The sequence below is a fragment of the Taurulus bubalis genome (assembly GCF_910589615.1).
Source record: "Taurulus bubalis genome assembly, chromosome: 2".
NCBI lineage: Eukaryota > Metazoa > Chordata > Actinopteri > Perciformes > Cottidae > Taurulus > Taurulus bubalis.
In genome coordinates, this window is record NC_136590.1 from 21,201,436 (window position 1) to 21,226,532 (window position 25,097).

Sequence of the window (25,097 nt, forward strand, 5' to 3'; positions counted from 1 at the left end):
TGGGAAGAATATCAAGTAGCCCGATACTGCATTGATAAATACAAGTGTGTGGACTCTACAGAGAATGTGTGATTCATCATTATAGAAAAAATGATATTGAAAAGGAATCGGTAATAGTGGATATGTTGGCCTCGCAGATGTGGGGTTTATTTGCTGTGGTTCTCAGGTCTCAGGGGTTGTGCGACAATGTCTATCAGAGGAAAGCAGTAATGATGTATTATGTCTGCATCATAAAGGTTTTTGCAGACTTTAAAGAAGTATAAAATAATATAAACCTATTTATCAATAAATAAAACTGGGCCTCCACGAATCCATGAATTATTTTCTTGAACATTCATTCATCTTCAAATCATCTTGTTTTGATTATTTTTAAGACAAAAACAATATTTACAATCATAGAAGTCAAAACGTTCCATCACATTTGAGAAGCTGGAACCAGAAATGACTCGACAATTAGTAATCTATCAAATTATTGTTGATTATTTTCTTGCCTGTTTATTGGTATATTGTTATTTGATTGTCTTTTCTTATTAATACATTGTAACTGAAGTGATTTCTTGAATGCAAGTAGAATTAGCTCATTCATGTCTTTTTTAAAATTTTATTTCAAGGTTGTGATTTTATATTTGCATCATCAGATTAATTATAACCCTTTTGTGTGTGTTTTTGTATTCTTCTCCGTCACCCAGAGGTGCTCCAGCAGCGAGTGGCTGCTCTGGAGCAGGAGAGGGCCGAGTTCATCAAACTCAAGCAGCAGCTGGAGGCCGAGTTCAACCAGAAGCGAGCCAAGTTCAAAGAGCTCTACATGTCCAAGGAAGGTGAGGATACCGTCTCTGTTTACAACAGGGGTGCCCAATACGTCGTGCGGGTAGATCACGGGTACATCGCATGCCATTTAAAAAATAAAATAAAACTTTATTGTCAAAACGTAGCTCCCGGTGGGCAAATTAACAGGATCGTTCGAAAGCGCTGCGCCTCGCCTGCAATCCAAACGAGAGCAGGCGGGAGCAGCAGGGGGCAGAGTCAAACTGCGGTCAAGTCGGACAGTTTTCAGCTGCCTTCAAAGTAGTCGGTAACAGGAAGTCACAGAAAAAATTACTTCCTGTTAGTTCCGAACTTTAGGCTTCTTGTAGTTTACAGATTTATTCATATGTGTTTATAAATATATATTTATGTAGAAATGTGGGTCTAGCATCCTTTGTTCTTTTCATGTCTGCATGTGAAATACATTACTACTGGTTTTGATATATGATTTGTATTATCAACCACACAAGATATGTTTTTAGATTAAACATGAGACTAATAGTCAACAATCGAGCGTTAAGTATTACAACTACGCATAAAATAAGGATTTTCTACAACATGTGTTTGCTGTCAAATCTAAGAGCCAATCAGCTCTCTGATGTGGCGACAGCCAGGCGTTTCCCATCATGCACTGCGCCACGCAGTCGGTGGAGAGCTACTGCGGCGCCTGGCTCTGAAATCGGGGGCTGCCTTGCTCTCGTGAGATTATCGTTGACCACGTTTGCATGACGTCAGATCAAGTCGGGATCAAGTCAGACTAAAATCCAACCGGCATACATTGCGCACCGATCGCCGGCGATCGATTCTGCGCAGAACTGGCTCATCTCGAATTAACCTATTATTGTCAGTCACCATAGACGGTGCGCCCGCAATGGTTGGCAGCTTGAATGGATTTATTGCCAAGTACAGGGAGGATGATGTTTTCCCCGACTTCCTTAATTACCACTGCATAATACACCAACAAGCATTATGCGCTACAATGCTAAATGTAAAAGAGATCATGGATGTGGCAACGAAGATCGCCTGTTTGTTCGAGCGAGAGCTCTTCAAAGACGGCTGTTCCGTGCGCATCTGGAGAAGGCTGTCTTTATAATAATATTATAAAAATATTAAGTCCAAACACCGTTCCACCATGACTGATGACCATTTGGTCTGCCTGAGGCTAGCTACCAGCAGCTACTCTCCGGACTATGCAACCCTGCTGGTTCCATTCAGTGAAGTCATCAGAGTAAAATGTAATGACCAAAAATGTACAGAATTGTATTGTGTCATAAGGGTTCATGCAGTTATGCAAGGTATGCCAATATTGTAAATATAAAGTATACTGTGTGTGTATATATATGTATGTATTTACTATTATTAATGTAGGTAGATCTTTTTGACTTGGTCATTTTAAAAGTAGCTCGCGAGCCAAAAAAGTGTGGGCACCCCTGGTTTACAACAACGCTGTGCACAATACTGCTTCTTCCTCTACCTCTTCCTCACCATGCTGTGTTTGTGCCCCTCATTCTTCATGTCACCTTTGACCTTTGATCCCCCCCTTCCCTCTTCCAGAGGAGCTGAAGAGGCAGAACGTGGTGCTGGAGGGCGCCCAGGTCGAGCTGAGCTGCGTCCTGGACCAGCTGTCTCACGCCCAGACTGAGGTGGAGACCATCAAAACCGTCGCCACCTTGTCGGAGAACACCAAGCAGGAAGCCATTGACCAGGTCCGCAGCCAGTGGCAGGAGGAGGTGGCCTCGCTGCAGGCCATCATGAAAGGTAAAGAGCTGTTCTACGTGCACAATTATATGGTGTCATTTCACTCACACATTTTATTTCACACTGTGTGCAGAGAGTTGAGATCTGTAAAATATCGAAAGAACCGTACATTTTTTTTACATTTTAATTGCATGCTTTAATGACCAGAAACCGTGTGCGAGTACGAGGTCCAGTTCCACCAGCGTCTGGAGCAGGAGCGGGCCCAGTGGAACCAGTACCGGGAGGCAGTGGAGAGGGAACTGGGTGAGCTGAGGCGCCGCCTCACCGAGGGCCAGGAGGAGGAGAACCTGGAGGACGCAATGAAAAAAGTAGGCTTACCGTTTAACGTTTAACTTTGTATATACATATATTTATAGTTTTATGTTTTACAGAAAGTGAAAAAAGATGTATAGATACAAACAATGTCTCTTTTTACACATCTGACAGAAATCTGTAGAAAACTAATCAATTACTGCTTAGTCTTGAAATATTTGTTTTTTTATTTATTAAGTATGACTATTAATATCCAAAAGTGGATATATATATATATATATATATATATATATATATATATATATAAAAAAAAAGATTAGAGTGGTGAGAAGCCAAAATTGGCTTGCTTGAATTATTGTGTGTGTGTGTATATATATATATATATACACACAATAAATATATATATATATATACACACAATAAATCAAGACAATTTTGGCTTCTCACCACTCTAATCTTTTAAGTACTTGTGTAAAGCAAATAAATAAGTGAATAAAAATAGAATAAAACTGCGACACAGGATTGGAACTTAGAAAATATATATTTTATTTCACTTCACTGTGTCTTTGCGTCTAACTACAGAAAACGTGTTACAACATGTTATGTGTTACAACATTCTGGTATACTACATTACAGGTAGTATTTTTTGTGTGGAGTAAAAATTATTAAAATTATTAGAACATCTTTACATGGAAATAAATGACACTGAGAGGTAGAAAATTGTCATAAAAAAACATAAAGAGACGAAACTTAAATAGTAACGTAAAGGAATAGTCCCCCCCCCCCCCCCCCCCCCCACCCCCCAAAAAAATAAATAAATAAATTGTATACAGTACTCGGCTCTCCAGGTGATGTGCACATCAATGCAAACAGACTTGGAGACTCGGAACAAGACGGCAAAAAAGGTTTTCAAAACATTCTGAAAATGCACAACTAATTACTTCACTGGAGGAAGCTCACTGCAGAGACGTATAAGTGTACTCCAGGACATTGTGACATCACTGTGGGCGAATGTGGCTCAGTGGTTAGTAGGGTCGTCCTTCAATCAGAGGATCGCCGGTTCGATCCTCGGCTCCGCTAGCCCATGTCATTGTGTCCTTGAGCAAGACACTTAACCCTAAATTGCAGGAAAAGCATATATTTTGCACAGATATCCTATTTCACAAATATTACTGGGTATATTTCAAAAACACAAATATTGACAATTTGTATGATTTTTCTTTTTTTAATTATATTATATTCTTTTTTTTCTTTGTGGCTCAAGGTGGGGCCAGGCCCCATGGCCCTCTATTGGCCGGCTGCCACTGGCTTTACCGATGTTTAAACTTTGTTTTAAAGGCGCAGGAAGACGCGGAGAAGCTGCGCTCGGTGGTGATGCCCCTGGAGCACGAGATCGGCGCCCTGAAAGCCAGGCTGACCACCGCAGAGGAACGGGTGAGGGAGCTGGAGGCCTCCAAGGTGAGTTGGCAGGGAATCACACTCCGCATCGGCCGTTGATCTAATCGTCGTGTGTAACATGAAAGAGGTCACGTGTCGGGATAAACCCTCAGAGAATGCAGTTCCCCTTCAGCGCATTGTTATAGTCTTTACGGTCCACTGCTTTATAGGGATAGGTATATTTTGTTTTTTTCGATACCGGTGCTAAACCGATACTTTTAAAACGATACCGGTGCCTGAACCGATACTTTATTATTGCAAAGGCAAAAAAAAAAGCTCGTGCTCGTGTCTCCAGCGATCTCTGTGTGCGCGCACTGTGTGTGGTGTGTGAGCGCTGGAAGCCCCGCCCCCTCGAGCCCCGCTCTGCATGCAGGCAGACAGAGAGCAGAGCAGCGAGTGTGCTCTGATCCGCGCTATTTTAATAATCGTTTTTAACATGCGCTACCTTTTTAGTATCTATATATACCGTGCAACTTTACAGAGTAGTATTAAAAAATATATATTTAAATCGGCTCAGGCACCGGAAGGAAGCACCGAAATCTGCGTTGCTTTTCGGTCCGGTAGGTACCGGACGTGTTGTTGGTACCCAACCCTACTGCTTTACGGTTTTTGATTCACTAAAGGGCTGCAACAACGAATTGATAAAAATCGACTATCAAAAGAGTTGGCAACAAAAAAAAGAGCTGGCCGCCAGCGTGTCTGAGATTGGAGTGAGACGAGGAGAAAAGCTGAGGTTGTGATCTTCGCAAAATAAAATATCTTTGTGTCGAGTCTTGGCCAATCAGCGTTAAGATGTCTACAGCGTCTTCATTTCCCTCAAATGTGTTTTTAATGAAAGCTAGTCAGCTTGCTATCACGTTAGCTAACGTGTTTGGGTTGTGTATTGTCGTTAAAGTTACTTTATGTTCCGTTACAGTTCAGTCTTGCTTGGAAAAAAACGTAACGTGATGAAACATGCCGTAACCCCCCGGTCTGGTTCAGTTCACCAGTCACTCGTTAACATTAAACCGGCACACCGGTGGATCTGGCTTGCAAGTAGAATGAATCAAATCACGTAGTTGGGCTTAGCCAACAACGGTCAAAACAGACGTGAGAGGAGCAGTACAGCTTCCCACTGTCCCAGTATTTCATACATATTGATAAAGCAGGGTATGTAAAAGCAGCTTCTGCTCCAAGGAGATCAATTACAGTAAAACGGGCTCACATTTGGCAGATGTAAAGCATACACGTGTATGTTTTTTGTGTTAGTCCATTTTTATTTTCAGGGATGTTCGAGGAGCAACCTGTTTGTGCTTTCTGAAGATGTTTTGCACTGTCAGTTCTGTTTTTGAATAAAGGATTGGAAATTAATGCTTTTTTTTAAATTATTTTTTTTATCCGATTCATCGAAAAAATAATCAATCGATTATTAAAATAATCGTTAGTTGCAGCCCTAATTCACTCCCATCCCTTGTTTCCAGCCGCAGCTTTTATTTATGAATAAGTAATAAAGAAACATTGTTAGCTGGCGCAGTTAGCAACTAGTGGGTGAAGAAAGTGGAGTGTTTAGCAACTAAGGAGCCACATCGTTTCCCTGACAAGTTGATGGGGATTGAAGCAGAGCTAAAAGGAGAGTGAATATTGGACTTGTATTCTCCTCCAAACGCCTAAAAGAGGCTAAAGTTGCTCAGTGTTGTATCTTATAAACTGTTTTTACAGCTTCTTCTGCGGCCAGAATGTGAAATATTGCTGCTTCGAGTCACCGCTCCTTCTGCAGCGATGGCAACTTCTGATGTTTTTCAGGTCGGAGGGCAAGTAAAAGTGTTCCCTCGTCTTGGTTTCTGTCGCAGGTGAAGGAGCTCAATCACGTCCTGGAGGCGGAGAAGTCGTGTCGCACCGACCTGGAAATGTACGTCGCCGTGCTGAACACCCAGAAGTCCGTCCTCCAAGAAGACGCGGAGAAACTACGAAAAGAGCTCCACGAAGGTACTTTCTTTTTTTGTTTCTTCAATTAATGAAAGTCCTTTTGAGATAGAGGGAGAGATAGAGAGATAACTTTAAAAAAAAAAGTAATTCCATTTTAATACTCAATACATCTCAGAGGGAAATATTTAACTTTTTATTTGCAATTAAATTTTTGATAAAAGTAAAAAGAGTTTACATAAAAAAATTAAATTAAAAAAATGCGTTGTGTAAAATAATCCTTTATTAGTCCTGCAGTGGGAAATTGCAGGATTACAGCAGGTAAAGTCCACGTCTTGTGACCAGTTATGTTATTGTGTTCCACAAAAAGATTAATTTTTCCCCTGAAATGTAATATTTATTTGTATTCATTGTTTGAGGTCCAAAGAAGTAAAACTCCCAGATATTTGACAGTCCAACAAACTGAATTACATTTGTGTATTCAAACTTATTATTTCCAACCATAACAATCGTATTTATCATCATACTTTATCTTTTAAATCTTTAGAAGTTGGGAACCATGGACTAAATGTGTTAAAAGCCTAAAGTTACTGTGAGGAACTCTAAACTGGATCAGAATCAGTTTAGTCCTGATCATATTTCTTTCTTTCTTTCCCTCCCTCGTTTCTTGTCGTTTGGTGCTTCAGTCTGCCACAAGCTGGAGTTAGAGCGGCAGCAGCACAACCAGCTGAAACACACCTGGCAGAGAGCCAACGACCAGTTCCTGGAGTCGCAGCGTCTCCTCATCAGGGACATGCAGCGCATCGAGAGCGTGCTGTCCTCGGAACAGCTGCGCCAGGTGGAGGAGATGAAGAAGAAAGACCAGGTACGCAAACACAGACCCGTGGTCTCCCAAAAGTACAATGAGAATTGTTATACCCGATAGAGTAGACTCAAACTATCCCACAATGCAACTGGAAAAGCAGAGGACAAATGCATTAGTTGTGGCACGAAAATAATATTTTTAATGCGGACAGAGCATCACAACACAAACGGCCACGAAATACTGTGTATTTATGTATTTGGAAAATACATAACCCTTTACTTTTACTTCTGTTCTTACCTTTTCACAATAAAAGCCCAAGACACGTCGTCACAATTTTGATAAGAGGCTACTCAACAAAATAGCTTTCAATAGGTTTTTATTTAAGTAATGATGTGGGTATTTAATATGGATGTTGATCTGGCACTTTTTTAATTGTGCAACAGCAGTGACACAACTAATGGCGCTGAGGAAAAAAAAAAAAACCTGAGTAATGTCTGAAAGTGTTTCTCTTCATTTCGTGAATGATTTTTGGACAAAAATAAAAAACTCAATATATTTAATTCCAGTCCAACGTGACTGCATACCTCAACCTTAATAATACAATCATTAAAATTATTTTATTAAAGGCAGCATTTATGTTTAAGCTGTTATACAGCATTGCATTTAGATTTTCTAAATAATAAAGTGGAGTAAATGGAACAATAACGTGATGAAATTTGCCATTAAAACCTCTTTTTAAAATTCTTTTCTGTGTCTCCTTCCAAGGAGGAGGACGAGCAGGAGATGCTGAGCCAAGTGAAGGAGCTGCATGAGGAGGATGTGGGAGACCACACCGAGCCTCTGGAGGATTCCTTCCTCGGGCTGAGCGTCGAGGAGGTACGAGCATTATGTAATATGATACGCTCTCAGGGAACAGAGCGGAGCCATTATTGTCTTACGTCATATTATATTCCCTCTTGAGTAACGTGAGCTTCAATCAGGCAACACGGCACCTTCACTTCTGTCTCTTTTTGTTTTCTCGCAGCATTTAACCCTTCAGGGTCTTAGGCCTTTTTCCTTGATTTTACATAATTTCTTTCACCTTTTTAAAGCTACTTGCATGTGAGATGTATACCAATGTGTTAGATAAAAATTGCAGACCAATCTCAGCTCTCTATATAATGAGGCACCATTGTCCCAAGGCACAAGTGTAAATGGATAATATGACCCTAAAGCTGAAAAATTGAAGCTCGATTTTGGAAATTCTTCATATCTCTTGTGAAAACATACCTTTACTCATGTGGACAAACTGTTTTGGTGATGGAAATTGGTTTAGCTTGGTAGTGTGCTGTCTATCTAAGTGAAAACCAGTGTATTTTTTCAGCGTGGGTGGGTAGGTCCTTAGGGATTTCCTGAGGTAGTTTCACACAAAATGTCGACAGACACCTGAATTGACAACTCACGGTAAAAGGTGGAGCTCGACACAGACTCCAGAGTTTCAGCTCCTGTGAGAGTCACGTAGGAACACACAGAGGGGGAGGGGGCGGAAACTACAGAGTCTGGCAGATCTAAGGACAGCGGATTCTTATTTCTGTCGTTATTTTCACAGAGCTATTAATATTTTTAAAAAGATCGTCAAACAAAATTTGTGCTTTTGTGACTTATCTCAACCTTAAGCACACATTTGTCTTTTCTTGTCATATTTTCATTCAGTATTACTTAACAGATCCCTTTGTGTATTCTTAAGGTCTAAAAATGTTTTATATTCCTCATAAACAATTTGTCGAGCTTCCCCTGTTTACATCCATGTTTTAATTAATCAATAATTAATGTTTTATTTGAGTCAATCATGGTTTTCTAGTTGCAGAATTCCATGTTTTTTATTTTTTTTACTGGATCTGGTAACGACAAATGGTTTATTTTGTTGCTTTTTTCTGAGTGAAGGGTTTGTCACTCATGATGTGTTCAAAGACCGTCGGCAATGACGGTGTCTGTTTTTATAGCTTCTGGCTGTGATAAATGCTGTAATTTTGGATATTTAAAAAAGAAAACATGCTTTACACACCTTGTTTTGGGATTTAAGAAGTTTAATAACAAAAGACCAGTGTCTGCACAGCTTAAAATTACTAAAAGAAACATCTCACCTTCAGCATTAATGCACCATTAAAGAAATCAGAACCACATACAATTGATTTGGCTTGGTGAATGGTTCACAATAAACGCATACAAATATGAAAATATACACAAGAAGATTATAAACAATAAAAAAACATGAGATTACTTAAAAATAAGTTTTTGTTTATCCAGTTATTTAAGTGTTGTCTATTTACAGCACGGGTCACTAACAGGTGGACCGCGGTCCGGGTCCGGACCCAGACACCGTTGTTTCTGGACCCTGGACCGAAAACCAATTATTATGATTACCGAATTATTAACTGTTGATGGATCACTTCTATTTTACCGGCGCAGCTTTTCCTGTCTTTACGGCTCTTGTTCAGAGGTCCAGGAAACACACCAACAAATCACACGCCTTGTAAAGCCTCTCACGTGATCCTATTCGACCAATCACTTGTGTGTATTCCGTTAAGCCCCGCCCTCGACTCGAGTGAGCTATTCACACACACGAGCGACAGGAGAGAGACCAGATAGTTGGAAAAAGTATGTGAGTCAGAGAAGTTATTTCACTTGGCGCTCCAAAAAGATAAATGTGGACCGCTTAACCAGAGCCTGGACAAATTCCCACAACCAGTTCAAAAGCAGTATGTCTCATGTTCAGCAATATTAAAAGCAGTGATGTGAAGCGCCGCTACAAGACAAGGCACACATCTTTAGAGCAAACGGATCGACTCGCATCCGAAATTAAGGCATAGAAAAATAAACCTAAGAGGCCAATATGATCAGAACCCTAACACATGAATTGATATGATCAGAACCCTAACACATGAATTAACTGACCAATGATGTGAACAGAGAGGAGAAATGAGCTGAAAGTGGTTTAATAACCAGGTAAAGTCCCTGAATACACATTTCTCTTTTTAGATGACAAGAATATAATATCTTGGCTCTTTTGATTGACATCACTTGACGCCCGAATAAACTGAATTTGAAGCTACATGACAATTCAGTTAAATTAATTTTTCAAAAATTAAGGACTTTATTTAATTTATTTAGTCACATTATTCAAAAGCTTTCTGTTTTAAATCCAGCTTTTATTTTTCCTCGAAATAAGAGAAGATAATGTATTATTAGAGTATGTATTATATATAATTATTCCATTTAAATTGGAAATCTGTAATAATAAATATTGTTTAGATGTTAATTCATTGAACTTTATTTAATTTGACAGTCAGTTGTTGACGTACAGACGTTGTTAATACAACTGTTGACTAATTCAATACATATGGCACAACATCATATAGCACACATTTGACATTCTTGTGATGTTCCGGACCTTTGCATGAGGAAACTCTCTTGAGTTTCCAGATTTCTCACGTCTTTGCCCTTTTCTCCTGCAGCCTCATGGCAACCACAGCGGCCACGGCTCTCTGCACTCTTTAGACACCGACGTGGTGACGGGTGGCCCCACGGACCCCTACAAGGAAAACCTGCGGCGGGTCCAGTCCACGGACAGCCTGGGCTCGTCGCTGTCCGTCCAGCAGGGCCTTGGCGGCCACAACCACAAGGCCAAGTCGGCTAGCCACCTGGACGAGTCTGACTTCGGGCCCCTGGTGGGGGCTGACTGCGGCGCGGCGGACGCTAGCTTTGGCGAAACCTCGTCCATCAGCTCCATGAAGCTGACGGGGAGCCACTTCCTGCTGACGAAGGACCAGGAGAAGGCCATCAAGGCCATGACGCCCGAGCAGGAAGAGACAGCGTCGCTGCTGTCCAGCATCTCCCAAGCACCCGACAGCGCCTTCCTATCGCCGGCCGGCTACCGACTGGTCAGCGACAGCGAGTGGAACCTGCTGCAGCAAGAGGTGCAGCGCCGAGGCTTTTAAAAATGTTCTAAAAACTCTACTGCGGTTTAATATCATCTAAAATCTTCAGTGGACATTAAGCGTACACGTCTCTGGTAGCGTTGGGAGGTTTTCCTCCGATTCTAGGACGATTTAACAGCGCGGCAGATGATGAATAGCATTTATTGTTTTATGATTTCCTGACTATTAGATTAAAGTGATATTTCTTTTAATATATATAACTGCTGTTAAGCGTGCCCCACGTTCAATTAATTCCATCCTTTATTCACCTCAAGGTACCTCAGGGTGAGCAATTTATATACAAATGCTGATTTTTTTTTTTTTTTTTTGTGGAAAAAGTATCTTTAGAGTCACTGGGGCAGAGGCAGAAGAGTTGAGAATTGTAATTTGAGCTTTCTAATGAACAGACAAAAAAGTCTTCTGGAACACAAGCTGTAAAGAGTGATTCTTTATTGCTTGCAAGCGGAGAGCAGTTTACACAGACACGTATCAGAGTGACAGTGGAAAAGACTCACACAGACTTCCCTGTCCGTCAGATGAAATTCAGACCACCAATAAAAATGAGCCACACACTTGAAAAAAGCCAACATATGAGTCACATAACCAAGTCTCATGTTCTTGTTCCAACTATTAATTAAATTTATCAGCAGGTGCAGACTTATCTATTCACCCTCGTTCTGTATCTGGCCTTGAGGAGAAAGCAGCAGTATTTCAAAATAATTGACTGGGAACCTAGTTTGTGCTGGGAGTATTTGGGCCTTCCAATCTTGAGACTATGACAGGATATATTTTACCATTACAAGTGTTCCCTTTTTAAGGAGTTTATACTCATGGTTGAATGCACTTATTGTAAGTCGCTTTGGATAAAAGCGTCGGCTAAATGAAATGTAATGCTTCATTCGTTATTGTTGTCTGCCACCAGATGAAAAACGCTGGCAGGAAGGTCGGCCGACGTTGCGACATGTGCTCCAACTACGAGAAGCAGCTGCAGGCCATCCAGGGCCAAGAGGCCGAGACACGAGACCAGGTTTGTGTCTCCGGTGTCGCTTTTTTATTCAGAACGCTTGTTGACGTCAAACCATGGGAGTTTTAAAAATGCTCATTGGAGGAACCTTCCGTCTCCTTCCAGGTGAAGAAGCTGCAGGTGATGCTCCATCAGGCCAACGATCAGCTGGAGAGGACGATGACGGAGAAACAGAATTTGGAAGATTTGGTCAAAGTGGGCAACGAGGAAACCACCGCTAAGGTTTGAACACGCTGAACGTTTTTAATAATTATTCCCTTCAGATATGTGCGACTGACAGTGTGAACCTGGGACCTAAAGCTTAAAGTTCTCATTCTCAAATAAAATTTGATGTCCTAGAATGAAAGCTGCAGGCTACAAATGTATTATTTGAGTTTCAAGGGAGGTGTTCGTATCTTATGAACCTTTCAGGACTGTTAAGTTCCCACAGTGCTTTTGAGAATGTAAACAGGGAGTATAATGTTGCCATGGATTTTGGAGAAATCCCAACCTTCACATTTATGGGATATTTCCACCATTTAAATTACGCCAAATTAGCTTTTAGCAGATCCTGTTTGCATTGTACCCATAAATATACAGACGACTATCAGTGGATTCCCTTGATAATGAAGAAAAATACAAAATATGACGATTCTCAAACGAGTTCTGCAGTTATAAGAAACAGATTTTTTGTTATCTCTAATACAATTTATGGATAATTCTCCAATAAGCATCAGAGACGATGAAAGTCCCAACTAACTCTAAGTTTTAAAGCCTCTGCGAAAGAGAACTGTTAAAGAAATAATCACGTATAGATGGTGTTACCTCACAACTAAATGGTGGTTAGGCTGCACGACCTTTTGGGGTAAGGATCAGGATTATTATTCTGTAAAGTGTTTTATGGATAAACAAAGCAAGCATTTAGACTCATATTAAACATGCTCAACAAATTGTTTGTGTCACAAACTGTCGTGGTTTTTTTACGCTGTTAAAGAGCGTTAGTTGTGGGTTATTAATTGTTGTTATAAAGTTATAACCATGACACGTAAGTAGCCCCGACCGCTGCGCCCTCAGCGGTGAGCTGTGAACAATACATTTTGCTGCCTGCCGAAGAGCGACAACAGTTGTTACGGCTATGCACCACCGGTATGACGGTATATACAAAATTCATACCGTATGGAAATTTGAAACTGGTATACCGGTTCAACCGGTATATCGCCCAGCCCTACATTTACAGTAACATTCGTGCTTGGTGCACGTCAGAGAAGCTTGATAGCTTTGTGGCTAATTTGATTGGTTGAGTGGTAGATTCGGAGAAGAGTCTGTCAGACCCGAAGTGCATTCGAGCATTTATTCTGGATATACAATGCTCCAAAGCAAATATGCTGCTTGGCTGTTGTGCATTATGTATATTATTTACATCCTGTTTTATATCTACCTAGATGTAGTGCAGTGAGGACTAAGGCTGCAACAACGAATCGATAAAAATCGATTAGCAAAAGTCTTGGCAACGAATTTCATTATCGATTCGTTGTGTCGCGCGATTATTACGGCAGTCATAAAGTCGCGTAGAAAAAAAAAAAGAGCGGCACAGAGCCGCCAGCGTGTCTGAGATTGGAGTGAGAGACTGAGAAACGCTGAAGTCGTGATCTTAGCAAAAATAGAACATCTTGGATGTGACGTGTCGAGTCTTGGCCAATCAGCGTTAAGATGTATCCAGCGTCTTCATTTCCCTCTAACTTGTTGTTAATAGAAGCTAGTCAGCTTGCGATCACGTTAGCTAACGTGTTTGGTTTGTGTATTGTCGTTAAAGTTACGTTATGTTCCGTTACAGTTCAGTATTGCTTGTAAAAAACCGTAACGTGGTGAAACATGCCGTAGCCCCCCGGTCTGGTTCAGTTCACGCTGTCACTCGTTAACGTTAAACCGGCACACCGGCGGATCTGGCTGCAGGTTGTTTTTTTACTCAAAGTAGACTGAATCAAATCACGTAGTTGGGTTTAGCCAACAACGTGATTTCGTGGTCGTAAGAGGCCCAGAATGAAATAGTTTAAGGAAGAGGACTCTATATGCAGCGCAGCTTGATGCAGAGCCGAGATGAAGTGGAGCTGGGCCTGGAGGTTGAGGTCCAAACAGACGTGAAAGGAGCAGTACAGCTTCCCACTGTCCCAGTGTTTCATACATATTGATAAAGCAGGGCATGCTAAAGCAGCCTCTGCTCCAAGGAGATCAATTACAGTAAAAAGGCAGATGTAAAGCATGTATGTTTTTAGTGTTAATCCATTTTAATCTAATTTGTTTAATTAACAGCTCGGGGATGTTCAAGGAGCAACCTGTTTGTGCTTTCTGAACATGTTTTGCACTGTGAATTTGCACTGTCACTTCTGTTTTTGAACAAAGGGTTGGAAATGAATGTTTTTTTGCTTTTTTTATCCGATTCATCGATTAATCGAAAAAATAATCAACCGATTAATTGATTATTAAAATAATCGTTAGTTGCAGCCCTAGTGAGGACGTCTATTGACTTCAGTACTTTAGAATAATAGCGTTTCAACGGTAGTGAACGGGTTGACTTCCTGTAAATCGCCACGATCTACGTGTAGGTGTGTGACCTGAAGGATTCCTTCTCTTCTGCACTGGATTGGTGTTTAGATGACTTGCCACAGTGGGAGGAGAGGACCGGACGCTAAAATAGGAATCCTGCTATATGGAGGCGAAGTTCTGCCCCTTCCGGTTTCGGAAAAATAAGTATGGTAGTCAATGACGAGAGAGAAATAATGATTTGAAAAAAAAAGGATTATATCCTGTTTCTTCTTTTTATTCAGCAAAAATAACTAGAAATCTTGGTAAAATTTAATTTAAATAAAATAATTATTTATACAATTTTACTTTTTTTCCCCCTCAATATTATTGCATGTTGATTTAGTCACAGTTGGTGTTTAACGACGTCTTAGTTGCGGAAATAAAGAACAAATTGACGCTGATCCCCAGTGAGGATTCACTGGACAATCGTCTCAATTAGTTCCTTAAAGAAATGTGTCCTCTTGAGCCTGAGGCATCACATTTTTTCGTGTGGGTGGGATGATGAGCAGGACATGGTGGAGCAGAATTATATAAATGTATTTCTTTAATTTCACGCCGCTCTGACCACAAACAACTGTTTGATATGGAACCGTTTGTCGATGGTTAAAGGGACTATTTTGAGGTATTGAGACTAAATGCAGCCGTACGACATTGTTTAGCTGAAGTGACGTTATTGTGAAACAACAGACCTTCAGAATATTCAAATTACAAAAGAATATGAACAATAAAATTGAACAAACAAAAGTAGCACTAAACTGGGACAAAGACAACAAAGCTGGATGGATAAAGGTACATTTATATATATATATATATATATATACACACACACACACACACTAGATTTTATTTATTTACATTCTTATTCTGTCAAAGAATAAGAGCATTTTACTGCATTTATGACCCGACTCTGCTTTCAAACGAGAGGGAAAGACCCGGTGTGCTCGTCCTTCATTCGTTGAAAGGCACTAACAAACCGCTGACACACAACACGACCACTAATAATGAGTGATAATGGATTCCTCCCAATACCACACTGTTTCCAGAATACAACACAGGCCGCTGTACGATCTGACCTTGAATAATCTTTTCACTCCCTTTTTTTTAATAATAAAAAAAACAAAAACACATGGAGCTTTTAAGCCATAAAAAAAGATGCCATGTGGACATAAGCCCCGACTCATTATATCCAAATTACTGATGATTATTTATCAAAACAACCCTCATTTTGTGTAAATATGTAGTGAAAGCGCCAACAATCAACTCAACGATATTGTCTCTAGCGAGGTAATTGGTCAAAAATACTGTAATATTTTTTATATTACAATGCACTTTTGCTGTCGTTGTAAGCAGTTATAAGTGTTTATGTTGGACCTGTAGGATGAGGCAATGAATGACAATCTAGTAAAACACGTTATATTATTGGAAATGTGTCTTAATCGGAAATGCTGTACATTTGAAATACATCAGTGTTTTTAAATGCTTATCCTTCGAATAATCAATGCTTAACCCTAGAACACTAAGGTTAAAAATAGTATCAGTAACGTTGGGTATATTTCACCCGATATAATGTACCTGATAAAATATACTTCTCATCAAAATATATTAAAATACAAGGCAAGTTGAAGTACTCTACTTTTATTTTACCCTATGGAACTTCTCATAAAACAATAAACGGGTATCATGGGGGGACCCTGAAAAAAGGCTCAAAATCGGGTGAAAAATGTGTGAATCATCAATAAAACATGATTAAAAATATAAATAAAGGAGCTATGAACGTGTTCTTTGGTCAGGTCGTTCCTGGGATATGTGAGCCTTGTCCTGTGAAGGAAAAGTCTCCCTTCAATGTTAAAACCCACCCGAAATCTTTTCACCCTCTACCACTAACGTCCCGAACGCGTGCCTGTTGAAAAAAACAGAGATCGAAGCAGAGACACGTGCACCTTCAATAAGACACGCCTACCTTCAATAATGTCAGTGAGCAGCATGAAGCTACACAAGGACTCACGCAACTCAGACAAAAGCAACACAATGAAAATCACCCGAGCGATTGTGTTCTAGGGTTCAAGCTTTGCGAGGATCGTGCAGTGCAGCAGAGTGCGTCGGAGTCCGTCACAACAAAAAAGAAGAAGTGTTAGTTTCGTTTTTATGTCAAGTTCTGGTTCCCATTTAGTTCTATAATACTTAGTTGTGTTTTAAGGTTTTACTTTAATACCCAAGACATTAATACGTCTAGAGTGATTGACTTTATTACTACTTCTACCATTCAAACAAACTGTTTTATAACTCTTTATTCAGCATTAAAAGCTGATTATAATCATGTTTGTGGTAGAAGATGCTTGAACTCTACATTTTTATTTTACACTATACAGTATGTTATGTATTTCCAGGGGTGGAAAGTTAATTTACTCAACAAGTACAAGTATTTCCATATTCTGATATACTTTATACATGGAGTCCTCTGCGTTTGTTTGATAACTTTAATTAATGAATAATAACAAATAAATTACGATGTGATATTAGAGATTAAGATACAACTTTATTGATCAAATTCACAAGCTACCCAGCAGTCAAAGTATATAAAGTAAAGTTTATATTTTGTAATAATATGATGCATTTTCTGAAACAGGCAATACTGCATAATGAGTACTATTTCTTTGGTTATTTTAAGTATAGTTTTATGCTAATACTTTTGTACTTTAAGCTTTTGAATGCAGGACTTTTACTTCGTCGTCGTGCAGTATTTTTTCACTGTAGTATTGCTACTTGTACTCTGGTAAAATATCTGAATACTGTTTGATTAAAACCATCATTATGGTGCTGATACTTTTGTGCTTTTGAATGCAGAACCTTTACATGTAGTGCAGTATTTTTCACAATGTAGTATTGCTACTTAAAGTACAAGGTAAACTATCTGAATACTGTATGATAAAACCATTATTTTGATGCTGATACTTTTCGTAAAGTAAGTAAAAAAATGTGTTTTTACTACTTTTACTTTTGCCAGATTACAAGATGTGCGTCCTTCTTTCCCCCCCGACTGAGTGTTTCTATGCCAGCTTCATCTCGTCTTCACTATGTTTATTTTAATTTATTTCTGCCAGGTGTCCGCCTTCATGCAAAGAGTGCAGGAGTCGGAGCTGCTGCTCGGCACCCTCCAGCAGGCCTTCAGTGACGCGAAGAGGAACACACAGAAGCAGATGGTGAGCAGCCACCTCCTCCCGCGCTGCCACTTCCCTCCAGCTGCGTTTGCACGTCGAGCTCCTTCCCTCGTGTCGGAGTCCGCTGGCGAGACTTTAAGCCCTTCAAATCGGCGTATCGGTACTTATTTGGTTATGACAGCAGGCTCCAGCACCGCTATCGCAGACTGAGCTGCAGCCCGTTAGTGTTTTGGGGATTTACTTCTCTGTGGCGATGACGTCACTCGTTCCTCCTCACCACAAAATGTTTGCTGACATGTTTGAGGGGGAGATGGAGGAAAAGTGCTGTTAAATATGTCCAAATGTTTCTCAAGCACCACAACGTAAATGTACAGATTTATACACTGTAGATTATGTAGAAATGTACGTATGCATTGCTCGGTAAATAAGGGAAAATGTTTGCATATATATATATATATATATATATATATATATATATATATATATATATATATATATATATATATATATATATATATTTCATCTTTCATCTTTTTTTATATATATAAATAAATGTTGCTCCTCCACCACAACCGAAACATTGAGATTAATTCTGTAAAAACAGGAGGAAGTGAGTGAGACAGAAACATTTTCAGTATTGAATGTGCAGCTGCGAGCTTCAAAGCCTTTGAAGAAAAAAATTTGACATTCCTGTTGCTGCATGTGGCTTAATCTCAAGAAATATGGGTCTCCACGCCGTCATGAATTCAGCCCGACTTTTACACCGAGCGGAATGATCGCTCTGCAGAGAGAATCTGAGAACTGGTGAGTCACTTTTTCACCAGTGACTCGTCCACATGGCAGACAAAAAGAGGGAGAGAGAGGGGGAACAAGCTGACACACGATGAAGTGATTTGTTTGGTTTGGTTCAGGCGGTGCTGGTGAAGTCGAGGGAGCAGGTGGCAGACGAACTGAGCCGACTGCAGAGAGACAACGAGAGCCTGCAGGGAAAACACCGGCTGCATGTGGAGCTGCAGCAACAGGAGGATTTCCAGATGCCCAACACTGTGCAGGTACGTGAAGCCCAAACTGCAGCTTTCAAACACAACATTAGCATCGGCAGTAAAGCTCAAAACTCTGTGAATCGACCCACATGGGTCTGTTATGTGTGTTATTAACACGACACCCCTTTTTCTTTTCTCCCGAAAATGAGAATTGTGTTTTTTCGAAACTAAAACTGCTATCTCCTCATCCACAGGGTCGATTTAATTCATTTAAATTGCTAAAGTACCGTAGCCCTTGTGAGAAGAGGAGTGTTGTTTTACATTAAAAAAAATAAGAAAAAAAAGATTGTTACGTTTTAATAATTACGTAGGGTCCAGACCCTATTGTCCTTAAGGGAAAGCCACGTAGGCTTGTTTTTTTTTTTCAATAGGTCCAGATTCAAGTTAACCAGACGGATCGCTTTTTTCAAATTTAAACGTTTTTTGGTTGATGAAGTTATAAATATGACGACGTATATTTGAAGCTTCATTCAAAAACTTCAAAATATGTGAAGAAAAATGGCATTCTAATTTTCGACTTCGACGGTCAAATTCCATCAGTATAACTTGATTTTACTTCATGTGTGTATGTATTACTAAAGTAATTACAACAACAATAACAAAAAGATTTGGATTAAATTAGTTTATTTATTTTTTTAAATCATTTCATAGCAACAACTGTAGAAAGATGTAAAAAAAAAAAAAAAAACTAATTTTGGACTTCCACGGTCAAATTCCATCAGTATAACTGGATTTTATGTTGTGTGTGTGTGTATTTTAAATACATTACTAAAATCATTACAACAACAACAAAAAGATAATATGTTTCACATTTGCTCGATGCTCCTTCAGGACGTCATCATTTCATAGCAACAACTGTAGAAAGATGTAAAAAATAAACTAATGTAATCCAACTAATCACATTATTTAAAACTGAGGATTTAGTTCTTCAGAATAAAATATGACGTCAGACATTTGAAGCTTTGAAAACCTCAATATTTGTTTGTATATTTTATTTGTTTTCTATTCCATTTTCTCTTTTTGGTTATTTGTTTGGCTTTGTTGTATTCATTGCCTTTATGGTATGGTCCTTTTTGTTTACTGGTTTTTAAGTTATGTCTATTCTTTGATTCTCTGTAGAGCACTTTGTAAACTTTGGTTTTAAAGGTGCTATCTAAATAAAGTTATTATTATTATTATAATTATAATAATAGAAGCTTAGAAAAAAGACATCTAGTACAGACGTCATTTTGGACTTCTATGCTGAAGTTACATCAGCGTAACACGCAGTGCCTTCGCTGCTGGCCGATCAGCTGTTAAACTAAACAACAGGCGTAGTTACCAAATCCACGGCCCACCACGTGTTCATATGAGGAGACGCTTCATGGCTGCTCTACTGCGCTCCATTTAGAGCAGGGGTGTCAAACTCATTTTAGTTAAGGGGCCACATGCTGCCCATTTTGATCTCAAGTGGGCCGGACCAGTAAAGTCATAGCATAATAACGCATACGTAATGACAATATTTCACTATGTTTAAATCATTGGTGAAGGTTTTTGGATGATAAACCCTATTTGGAGGTCTTTCTACAATAAACTAGAAACATAAAGACCAAAAGTTCAGACATCAGCCCACTGTTTATCTGCCTGGGCTCTCCTCTGCAGATTCCCTCGCTTTGTGGCGCGTTTGTGACGTCACTTTCATGACGTGATCAATTTTTAACGACTTGCAACACAATGCCTCCCGGTGAAAAATACAGTGAAATGTCCAAAAACGTTATCCACCATTTGCAGATTGTACTTTCTCCCTGAATTTCGTCACACCTGTTTTTCTCCCGATTATTGATGGTGCACCGTCTGTAGCCCACTGACAGCACGGGTCCAGTCCACTCCGACCCGGTCCAGCGCTTCACCGAGAGCACTAACAATGTAATTGGCTGTAGTGGTGTCTGTCATAGGTACCAACTCAAGGAACTCCTCGGTGACCGCCACAATCTCATCAACACCACGGATGAATACGGCCAGTTGAGCAACATCTTTAGTAATTGCTCTCATTGTCTGTGCTCTCATTTGATTGCAACTGAAATTGCTACAAATGACTTTACTTTATGCTTCTTTTGTCTATCCAAATCTGCTGAAAGATCGGAAATCCTATCCGTCACAGTATTCCTCGTGAGGCTAATGTCACTTTAAAAAAAATTTAAAAAGAAAGAAAGAAGAATGTTTGACACCCCTGATTTAGAAAAAAGAAACAACAAGAAATGTCCCCATGAAGGCCATGTGGCGAGCGGGGGACGCCACATTATACGATAATCCTCGCAGTGCAGCAGTCAGAAGATAATTGCTTCGGCGGTGACGCCTTCGTGGCCGAGTTAGCTCATTTGCAGAGATTTTTTAACGACGCCACTTTCTGACGGCGCGACAACACAATCTCTCAAACGCAAAGATTACAAATATCCTTAAATGGAAATATTTATAGATCATCAACGAGTTGCAAAAACTATAAGAAAAAAAAAATCACCGCCCTGTCTGCAAACTCCTTCCCTGTTAATGGCTTTTATCTGAACTAATAGAACTACATGATGATGATCCCCCACACCGATGCCTGTAATGTGTAATTCTCCTCAGGAGCTGCATGCTCTGGTGCTGCAGCTGCGCGACGACCTGGTGGCGTTGCGGACGGCGGCCGATCACATGGAGGAGAAGCTGAAGGCCGAGATTCTGTTTCTGAAGGAGCAGAATCAGGCGGATCAGTGCCTGAAGGAGAACCTGGAGGAGACTCTGCAGCTGGAGATCGAGGGCTGCAAGGAGGAGATAGGTGAGATCATCGATTAACCCTTTATCAAGCGGTAGATCAGTGGTTCTCAATCTTTTTTCAGTGATGTCATTTTTGGTTGAAAATATATGTATTACACACCGCTGTGCCATCAGTGTGTGATTTTAACCTTATAAGCACCAAGCCATCCAAACGTGATCTGTAAACTACAAGAAGCCTAAAGTTCGGAACTAACAGGAAGTCATTATTTCTGTGACTTCCTGTTACTGACTACTCCGCCCCCTGCTGCTCCCGTCTGGATTCCAGGCGAGGCGCAGCTCTTTTGAACGAGCCTGTTAATTTGCCCACCGGGAGCTGCGTTTTATTTTTATTTTGGTGATGTCATTAAATTAAACTATTGTTTCTCACATGGACAACTTATTTATAACTCTAACATGCTACATATGTGTGTGTGTTCTGGTTTGTATGTTTTCTCCCCTTAAAATTACAATCCAATAGCCTATCATCATACTTAACCTTAGGGCACTAGGACCTTGGGGAGGCTGCTGCGCTGGCTTTCTCACTCTGTAATGTCTCTCATCAACCACAGCAGGATTACACCAAGGAGTTTATCTTATAGTAAACTATACCAAGGAGTTTATCTCATAGTAAACTACACCAAGGAGTTTATCTCATAGTAAACTACACCAAGGAGTTTATCTCATAGTAAACTATACCAAGGAGTTTATCTCATAGTAAACTATACCAAGGAGTTTATCTCATAGTAAACTATACCAAGGAGTTTATCTCATAGTAAACTATACCAAGGAGTTTATCTCATAGTAAACTATACCAAGGAGTTTATCTCATAGTAAACTACACCAAGGAGTTTATCTCAACGTAAACTATACCAAGGAGTACCATCATACAATATTTATCATTCGATAATTCAGATGTACTTGAAATGTTTTTATTTTTTATTTTTGTTATTCATGTTTTTTTTTACTATTGAATGGTATATTTGACACTGAACTAGTTCATCTTTATCTCAGTATTAGTGTCCAAATTAGCATAAAATATCATTGGTTTGTAAAAACTACACAGACAACAAAATAGATCAAAATCGTATTCCCTTCTGCTCAAAATAAAACAAGTAAACAACTCAAAAGTTGACACTGTCAGGTCCATTCTCCATCCATTGGATTTGGGAGTGACGTGGATATGAAAGCTAGTTTATCCGTCTTTCCTTTACAAGCAGGAAAAGTATTTCTCTCGTTATTTGAGAGAAGTTCATATTTGTGTTCACTATGACCCTGACATTCTGTCTCTTCTACTATCATATACTGAATGAATGCAAGCAAAACTACAGAGCAAAATCACACTCTTTCTGATTGAACCAATCTATGAACTGTCTGAAACAATGGATAAATTAAATACAATGGAGAAAAAAAATTGCCGCGCGAAGCCCGCGCACACACATGCCAGTTCTGTAGGGGCTAAGCCCACCCTTTCCTTGAATCCTAGAAACGCCCCTGTTGGGCACCCCTGGTTTAAGCCGTTTTGCCACACCTCCAGTCTACGTTCATATCTCTGATTTACACTCTTCACAGTTAATTTAGTTTGTTCGAAACGACAGAGAGAGGCTCTGTCGTTTCGGAGAATAACGAGTATAAATGCCTCTGTGCTGTTTGGTTTGCTACCTAAAAACAACACATTAGGTCTTTACTAAATGGAACGGTTGTGTGTTTATCAGCATGTAGAAGTGAGTTAGCGTAACAAGTAGTCAGTCGAGGTGCGACTCTAAAGCTACTGATAACCGCTAACGGTCCAAATAATTCTCCAGAGAACGCAGAAATGTCTCCAGAGAGAATCTGGCCTTTTTTTTTTTTTTTTTTTTAAAGGATCCAGGTGAGATCTGGTGCTGTTTGAGCCTCCTAATGACGTCTCTCCCTCCCCACAGCGTCGTTCTCAAGCCTGAAGACTGAGCTGGAGCGAATAAAGGCAGAGAAGGAGAAGGTACTTCCCCCAACTCTTTTTTTTTTTACACACATGCACAGAGGAGCCCGGGATGTGTGTTAACTCCAAATCCGCTGAGAAACCAACCTTTGCCAAGTTATGTTATATATATTAAATTAATTAATATAGTTACGATATAATAAAATATATATATATTTTTTAATATATTATCCTTTTCTGTGTACTATCATAAACTAATATAACACTAACGCATATATGAACTTATCTATATTCACAAGGTTTTTTTTATATTATAGATTTTTAAATTATTCAAATAGACCTTGGGGTTTAGGAGATATTTAGTTGAATGTAAACCATTCGCAATTTCCGTCATCAAATTGGCTGGGCCTAAAGCGGTTTTAAAAGGAGAGGAAACGAGAAAAAGTGTTTTTAAGATGAGACGTCCTTTCCTCCGTAACGTCACATGAAGTGCCGGCCGTTTTTCCGGCGATCGCGCGACGATGCATTTGTCTTATTTAATAATAAAAACTTGTGCATAAGCTGCTTGAGCTTTTACGGTTTTGAGATCGGTTTAAAGAGGATCACGTAACCAAAAGAGGTCAATTTTTTTAAAAACAGCAGTTAAAAACATATCTTTTTAATAATGAGAATCTGACACAGTGTATTTTTAATACAACCACTGTCGAGACATTTTTAAATCCTGAAACTATAGGCTTTAAAAAATGAAATGAAATAAAGTCTGAATCACCCCTGATCCTGCGGTTGGGTTCATCCCACCCTCCTCTCTGTTGTCGCTTCGTGGTGCAAATGCATTACTTGCAGTACTTTTGCGTATTAATGATTTAATAATTTGTTGTTCGTACAGCTGCAGAGCAGTCTAGCAGAGAAGACAGAGACGCTGGAGAGCATCCAGGGCCTGAGGATCAGCCTGGAGCGCCAGCTCAGGGAGCTCGCCACCGCCAAGGTGGGAGTCCTTCGCGCACGTTTAGCTGCAGACCCGCCACACCAGACTCCATGCAAAATATGGCCAATTTTATAAATTTAATCGTGTGTCTGTTCACTGCAGAGTGCACTAGAGAATCAGGCGTTTGACGAGAAAGACAAAGCTCTGCGGCTGCAGACGGAGCTGGATGTCAGTGAGCAGGTTCAGAAGGACTTTGTCAAACTTTCTCAGACCCTTCAGGTAAGGAAGAGGAGCCTATTTTTGGTGATGGCATAATCTTGTTTATGTCTAATATATGCACATTTTTATATATATATATATATTTATTTATAATACGGGTAGATCAAATGAAGCATAATGATTGGTTGAGAGTGAGTCACGGGGTGTACTTTATTCAGCCATAAAGTACTGTACAGCCTGTTTACATTTAGAGCGTTCCATATCAGTGCGCACTTAAAATAACAGGTAGATTTAAACTGCGCGACCGTTAGTTGTCATTTCAAGCTTGACAGTTACCAAACATGTTTCTTGTAAACTTTGATATTGTAACGTCCGCAGTAACGACTCGCAGACGTTGATTTCCTTAACTTGCAGGTGTATTGCTTGAGTGTTCACAGTATTGCAACGGGGCTCTTCGCTAACAGTAGCTCAAACGGAACGGCTAACAAGCTCACTTAGCATCCCCCACACTAGCATAATGAACGACAACACACACGTCACTTCCTCCCTAACCTAAAGATGAGGA

General features: G+C 39.9%; 1 protein-coding gene across 1 annotated transcript in view; it reads left to right on the forward strand.

Annotated features, from left to right (window-relative positions):
• rabep1 (rabaptin, RAB GTPase binding effector protein 1) overlaps positions 1 to 25,097 on the forward strand; it is a 29,777-nt gene that overhangs the window by 2,154 nt on the left and 2,526 nt on the right. Inside the window, exons 2-17 of the mRNA XM_079237401.1 lie at positions 690 to 818; positions 2,359 to 2,562; positions 2,710 to 2,870; positions 4,153 to 4,272; positions 6,081 to 6,216; positions 6,840 to 7,018; positions 7,724 to 7,834; positions 10,453 to 10,914; positions 11,837 to 11,941; positions 12,044 to 12,160; positions 17,602 to 17,700; positions 18,570 to 18,710; positions 21,306 to 21,495; positions 23,393 to 23,448; positions 24,275 to 24,373; positions 24,476 to 24,592. Of these exons, the coding sequence (XP_079093527.1) occupies positions 690 to 818; positions 2,359 to 2,562; positions 2,710 to 2,870; positions 4,153 to 4,272; positions 6,081 to 6,216; positions 6,840 to 7,018; positions 7,724 to 7,834; positions 10,453 to 10,914; positions 11,837 to 11,941; positions 12,044 to 12,160; positions 17,602 to 17,700; positions 18,570 to 18,710; positions 21,306 to 21,495; positions 23,393 to 23,448; positions 24,275 to 24,373; positions 24,476 to 24,592 (2,426 nt within the window). The remainder of the gene's footprint in view (positions 1 to 689; positions 819 to 2,358; positions 2,563 to 2,709; positions 2,871 to 4,152; positions 4,273 to 6,080; positions 6,217 to 6,839; positions 7,019 to 7,723; positions 7,835 to 10,452; positions 10,915 to 11,836; positions 11,942 to 12,043; positions 12,161 to 17,601; positions 17,701 to 18,569; positions 18,711 to 21,305; positions 21,496 to 23,392; positions 23,449 to 24,274; positions 24,374 to 24,475; positions 24,593 to 25,097) is intronic.